The 6991-nt window shown below is 40.8% G+C and overlaps 1 protein-coding gene across 1 annotated transcript; it reads right to left on the minus strand.

The window, feature by feature from the left end:
* Window positions 1-384: 384 nt before the first annotated feature.
* Coxfa4 (cytochrome c oxidase associated subunit FA4) lies at window positions 385-6643 on the minus strand. Its single transcript, XM_090332361.1, has 4 exons — window positions 6476-6643; window positions 4989-5077; window positions 2901-2961; window positions 385-602 (listed from the first exon to the last, which is right to left on the minus strand). The coding sequence occupies exons 1-4, from the start codon at window positions 6515-6517 to the stop codon at window positions 546-548; spliced, it is 249 nt and encodes an 82-aa protein (XP_090188487.1). The 5' UTR covers window positions 6518-6643; the 3' UTR covers window positions 385-545.
* Between the last annotated feature and the right edge of the window lie 348 nt (window positions 6644-6991).

Raw genomic sequence — 6991 nt, forward strand, 5'->3', positions numbered from 1 at the left:
TATGTATGTGGTACTGAGGAATCGAACCCAGGTCTTCATGCATGCTAGACAGGCCCTCTATCACTAGGCCAAATTCCCAGCCCAAAGCTACATAAATTTTTAACATCACTCCATAACAAACTCAGTGAACTCCAAATTGCCAGTCACAAAGGCTTGAATATTCTTCACAATAATACTTTGCATAATTTCCAGCTATCATTATTAAATACTCTACTACTAAAGTAATGAATGGTTGCACAGAAGAGGAAAATTTGTTAAGGCAGTTCAAAGTCTCATTTTCAATTACATGTATTTAAGAAATTCTTCAGATTCAAATAGCTTAATGTTTTTCTATATTCTAGTTATAAGAAATCAGAGGGACTCAGCATTAAATAGTGACACACATCAAGTTTCAGAGATTTATTAATCAGTGTAATAAATCCAACAAATCAACATAATTATGTCATGCGTTTGTAGGAGATATTTCCTGGCAAAGTGGAAAATTGTGCGGATGGCTTCTGAAAGACCTTCATTTTCAGCAGCTTTATTGTGAGGATTTTTCAAATTTAGAAGTCAGGACCTTCTTTCTTCAGTTTACTGTAGTCCACATTCACAGAGTAGAACTTGAAAAAGGAGAATGACATTTTAGATAATCTATCAACACAGAGAAATGGCATAGAAGTTTTATAGAGTTCTTTTTATCTAGCTTTCTGTGTACATAACAGAAAGTGAAGTTACAACCTCTAAAAAAAAAAGTCTGAAGGCTGGGTATGGCCCAACTAAGTGCAAGAACTTGTGTTCAAGGCTAAATGCAGTAAAATAAATGAATAACCACGATTCTGTTTCAGAGTGATATACTCTTAAATTTCCCTTTTCTTTTTTTCTTTTTATTTTTTTTTTGCCAGTCTTGGGGCTTGAACTCGGCCTGAGTGAGTAGTGAGTGTAGTTACAGCCAGAACTCTCCTTCTGGCTTTTAAGTAACTAATCAGAGGTAACTTTCTTGCCCTGGTTAGCTTCAAACCTCAATCCTCAGATCTCAGCATGACTTGGTTCCTATTGTATATGCCTCTACTTCCAATTAAGTTCTTCATGTACATTAAATATATACAATCTCCAATAGAAAAAAATAGGAATATAGACAACTGTCATTCCTATTTTACTACAGTGCTATAAATATCTCCCTCTCCCTCTCTCTCTCCCTCTCTCTGCCAGTCCTGAGGCTTGAACTTAGTGCCTGGGCACTGTCCCTGAGCATCTTTTGCTCGAGGGTAGCACTATAACACTTGAGCCATGGTGCCATTTCTGGCTTTTTCTGTTTATGTGATATTGAGTAGTTGAACCCAGGATTTCATGCTTGCTAGGCAACCACTCTACCAGTACAGCCCGTGCTATAAATATTGATGGGAAAAATCTTACAACCAAGAGAGGGTAGAAATACATTTCATTTATGGTTTATGCAACTTTTCAGACAAAAACTGATCGGCAGGGCAGCCAGGTGTTGGTGGGTAATACCGGAATTCCTAGCTACTCAGGAAACTCAGACCTGAGGAATGTGATTAGAAGCCATCCTGGGCAGGAACGTCTATGAGACTCATTTCTACTAGACAACAACAACAAAAAAAAAATCAGGGACAGAAGCCAGGACCTGAGCTCAAGCATCAAGACTAGCACACACACAAAAAGAACACCTCACTTGCTTCAGAGGCTGTCTATTTTCTGTCTGTCACAGAGGTTTACTTATTTCTAATCCAGAATGCATTGATATCACCAACACAATCATATTTGGTGACAGCATTTAGAAAACACTGCATTTTTGCAGGGGGTGTGGCTCGAGTAGCAGGGCACCTGCCTAGTGATCATGAAGTTCCAAGAGGCACAAAAGAGGAAAAAAAATCATTTATATTCAAGACTAATATTAGAAATAAATTAAAAAGCTCCATTTGAAATCAGCTCAGAATTTCTCTGGAAAATCAGAAATCACAATGCATATAAGTCCGTAAGGCTTATTCATTTGTGTGCCAACACCACAGAAGCAGTCCGTCATGCTATAATTACTTGAAAACTACAATTATCACCAAGAGAATCCATATTACAGAATCATCATCAACATTTTCTTCAGTTTATATATCAAGAAACTCAGAGCTGAGGTTAGTATATTCCAAACCACTTGATTTATCATTTAGCACTGTTTTCGAACTATGCACATAAAAATAATTCAATATACTGTTTGATGAAAGAATCAAGGCCTCTTTTTTTCCCCCAGTGTTTCTTAAATGTAGCAACTTTTTTTTTTCTCAAATGACTACTTAAATTCATAAGACAGAAAGAAAATCAGGCTGGGTACTGATGGTTCCTGCCTGTAACTCTTAACTACTCTGGAGGCTGATCTCTGAAAATCAATCGTGATTTGAAGCCAGCCTTGTCAGGAAAGTTGGTGTAATTCTCCACAATTAATCAACAGAAAGCCAGAAGTGGAGTTATGGCTCAAGTGGTAAAGCAATAGGCTTGAGTAAAAGAGTTCAGGGACAGTGTCCCTGACACCCTGGCACCAAAAAATATCAGAAAAGAAAAAATATCAGTATATCTATTGATCATTTTTTGAGATTAAGTATTCAGATTGCTTGTTCCAACTAAAGCAGTACTGCATATGTGTGTGTGTATGTGGGTACACACACATACATGTGTGCACCAGTCCTGGGGGTTCTGGGGGTTGTACTTAGGGCCTGATCATACCCAGAGTCTAAAGGCTGTGAAGAAATTAGTAAAAATATTCATTACAATGGGCGATTCAATTTCATAGAACAATCTATACTGGACAAAGTTCATTATAACAAAATTTAATTGTAGTTCCAATTTCAAGATAAACTACCCAAGGCCAATTTCTTAGTTTCCAACAATTCTGAAACAATTTTGTGCCTTACCTTGTACTGATCATTGGGACCCAGTTTGTTCCAGGGTTCTGGGTTATTCTTCCTGTCCCAACTAAAATGAATATAAAATTATAATTATTATAGTACAATACTTTTATTGTAAAGTTAAAATGGAGACCAAATCTGTAATAAGCTCACATAATCAAGCAATGAATAGAACTCTGAGTTTCAGGGGCCAGAGTTTGACATAGTGATAGAGTGCTTGCCTAGCATGCACAAAGACCCGGGTTCGATTCCTCACTACCACGTACATAGAAAAAAGCTAGAAATGGTACTGTGGCTCAAGTGGTAGAGCTCTATCTTTGAGAAAAAGAACTCAAGGATAGTGCTCAGGCCCTGAGTCCAAGCCCAGGACTGGAAAAAAAAATTAAAATAAAATAAAAAAGAACCCTGAGCTTCAGGGGGAAGCTGTACTGTCCCTACCATCATCACAGGAGATAAGATGCAGGCTTCTACAAAGGCTTTTCATTTTATCACTGAAGTGATAGGTATGTGAATTGTTTCTCAACATTACCTATTGTGGAAGAGTAGGCAAATCTTTTCCTAAATTGTTACTAAATACTTAATACAATACAAATGCCAGGGGCTAGTAATATGACTTAGTAGTAGAGTACTTGTCTAGCATGCATGAAGAACTGGATTATATTCCTCAGTACCACAGAAACAGAAAAAACTGGAAGTGGCATTATGGCTCAAAACGGTAGTGTTAGCCTTGAGCAAAAAGCTCAGGAACAGTGCTCAAGCACTAAGTTCAAGCCCCAGAATTCGTTTTAAAAACAAGCAAAATAAATAAGTAAAAACCACCACCAAGAACAAAACAACCAAACCAACAACAACAAAAAGAAGTATGAGGAGCTGGGAGTTTGGCCTAGTGGTAGAGTGCTTGTACTAGCACACACAAAGACCTGGGTTCGATTCCTCAGGACCACATACGTAGAAAAAGCTGGAAGTCTTGCTATCAAGTGGTAGAGATCTAACCTTGAGAAATCCAAAAGACAACGCTCAGGGCCTGAGTTCAAGTCCCAGAACTGGCACACACATACACACACATACAAATGTACATAGAATTGCTAATGCTATACTTTATGATGACTTGAAGACTCAACCATAATAAAATAAAATATTAGCAAGTCTAGGTGCCGGGAGTTTGGCCTAGTGGTAGAGTGCTTGCCTAGCATGCATGAAGACCCGGGTTTGATTCCTCGGTACCATATACATAGCAAAAAGCCGGAAGTGGTGCTGAGGCTCAAGTGGTAGAGTGCTAACCTTGAGAAAGTCCAAGGACAGTGCTGAGGCCCTGAGCCCAAGCCCAGGACTGGCAAAAAAAAAAAAAAAATATATATATATATATATATTAGCAAGTCTATTATACTAATAAGAAAATAAAAATCAAAGAATTTCATTTCAAAAATCAGAAAAAAATTGACAATAACCAAACAAAGATCTGAACTTACTGTCTGGCTACAAAAGTCAGGTAACTATGTTATCTACCCTAAAAAGACTAACTCCTAGCCAGTTTGACAAACTATCAAAGTTTTATACTTTTTTGTTTGTTTTTGATCATGGGTCTTGAACTCAGAGCCTGGGCACTGTCCCTGAGATTTTGTGTTCATGGATAGTGCTCTACCACTTGGATCCACAGTGTAACTTACAGTTTTTCTGGAGATTAACTTCAGATATGGAGGGCGTCTCACAGACTTTCCTCCCTGAGCTGGCTTTGAACTGTGATCCTCAGATCTATTTCCTTAATAACTAGAAAAACAGGCATGAATCACCAAGAAAGCTTTAAACTTTTTTTTTTTTTTGGTCAGTTGGGGGGCTTGAACTCTGGGCCTGGGTATTGTCCTGAACTCTTCAGCTCTAGGCTACCACCCTACCCCTCGAGTCACAGTCTCACTTCAGGTTTTCTAGTGGTTAACTGGAGATAAGAGTGTCACAGACTTTAATGTCCAGGCTGGCTTTGAACTATGATCTTCAGATCTCAGCCTCCTGAGTAGCTAGGATTACAGGTGTGAGCTAGGATTACAGGTGTGAGCCACCGCACCCTGTGGCAAGTTGTAAACATTTTAAAGTGCTTACCTAACATCCGGATTGAAGAGAGCCAGGCGTGTCACATACATTAGTGCTCCAGTACCTCCCGCTCCAATGAATACAAAAAGGGGAATCAACTGGAACCAAATATAAAACGGACAAGAATTAAGAAACAATTTCCACTTTGCTAGTATTAACTAAAAGAGAGGTTACAATAGCTTCTACAGATTAACTTCCAAATCTCACACTGCTTCTTTGCTATCTTGACTTGCAATTTAAGAGAGCATAATAGATTTCTTATAAGATTTATGTAACAGATTTATAATTATTCTAATGAAATGGAGTTTGCAAAGGATGTTACAGTGATCCTGGCTTAAGGATCTGATGTATTAACATGGAGCAAGTTTTATGCATATTTTTAAATTATCAACAATTTATACTACATTTTCGGGATCCATGCATCAGTTGTAAGTCAGCTAGGTTATAAAGTCTCACTTAGTATTTTCACATCATTTCTACTAAATTTCGTGGCTTCTTTTATGTCAAGGCTAAGGGGAATTAAAGAAGTTTTCAGAGGGCCGGGAGTTTGCACGAAGACCCAGGTTCGAGTCCTCTGTACCACGTACATAGAAAAAAAAGCTGGAAGTGGGTGTTGAGGCTCAAGTGGTAGAGTGCTAAGCCTTGAGAAAGTCCAAGGACAGTGCTCAGGCCCTGAGCCCAAGCCCAGGACTGACAAAAAAAAGAAAAGAAAAAAGTTTTCAGAGAATTAAAAACGCTTTCTGGTAATTATATGTGTCTCCAAAAGGATGTATGAAAAACATAACCTCTGTGAAGAGTGTGAATAAACAGAAACAAGCCTACTACCAATATTGGCTTTAATCAGAAATAGAAAACACACTTACCGACTCATTAAGTATTCAGGAAACTGAGTTTAAGACAAAGATAACACACATATATCTATAGATATATAGATATCGATAGACATATATCTGAGGGGCTTTGTTTTTGTTGTTTGCACACTGACATGCTAGTAGGGGGAGGAGAGCAAGGAACAAGTCATCACAAAAACTTAAATGAAATTAAAAGACTGCAATCTCAAGTTCCCTAAACGTCAAGGCATCCATTCATCCAAAGTGAAGATTCCAAGTTCAAGGGCCCCTCATACTACGGTAGGTCTGGTGGTGCAATGCGGGGAATGCATCCTCCCCACAGAAGTCGCCTAACAGAGATCCTAGCCTTAGGAGCTCAAGCCCATCTCTACCACCCCACCTACAAACCGGCATCCGGTTAATTATCCTCACAATCACGAGGCAGTTCATTCTCCTCGTAGGTGTCCCTCACCTTAGGCCTGCCAGCAAAAACACGACAGACACGGCCTAGAAGGCCACACGGCACAAGAGCCTGGGTCACCACGAAGACCAGACGAAGCCTAACTCCCAGGGTCGCCCAGGGGCTGCGGAAGGAGACCGTTCCCTCGGGACTACGAAAGCGCTCCAAGACACCACATGGACCCAGGAGGACACCAAGGAACTTACGCTTGGATGCTTCTTGGCCTGATTGATGATCTGGCGGAGCATGTTTGCAGCAGAGGCCTGAGGTTCCAACCAGAATAAACAAACCTTCCAGGCGCGAGACTTACGCCGGCTCTGAACCCTGGCCCGTGCGGACGTCCAATGTCACCCAGATCCACCGATCTGAAGGACCCTTAGCTTCTGGAGTAGCCTGCGGGGCGGGAGGTCCCGGATGCGGCTGTCTTTGACAGTGCCTGTTTCGACCAACTGCATTCCGCAACCGCCCTAACCTGACCTGCTCATCACCATTCCATTCCAATATGAAATAGCCTTCATTCCTGTACTATGGATATTTCTGGCTAGTATCTTTGGCCGTCGAAACTAGAGGCTTTCGATGGACCAGTCAGGCAGTGTTCTAGGATGCCTGCGCGTTGAAATCCGAGGGGGGCGGTCGCGCTCCGCGGGTGGGGGCCTGTCGCTCGGCGCCGGGAAGCCGGGGCCGCGCGCGCCGTCGCTCTTGGGGGCGCGCGTGCCGGGCGC

Source organism: Megascapheus bottae, chromosome 5 (genome assembly GCF_031878675.1).
Source record: "Megascapheus bottae isolate mThoBot1 chromosome 5, mThoBot2.hap1, whole genome shotgun sequence".
In the NCBI taxonomy this organism is placed as follows: Eukaryota; Metazoa; Chordata; class Mammalia; order Rodentia; family Geomyidae; genus Megascapheus; species Megascapheus bottae.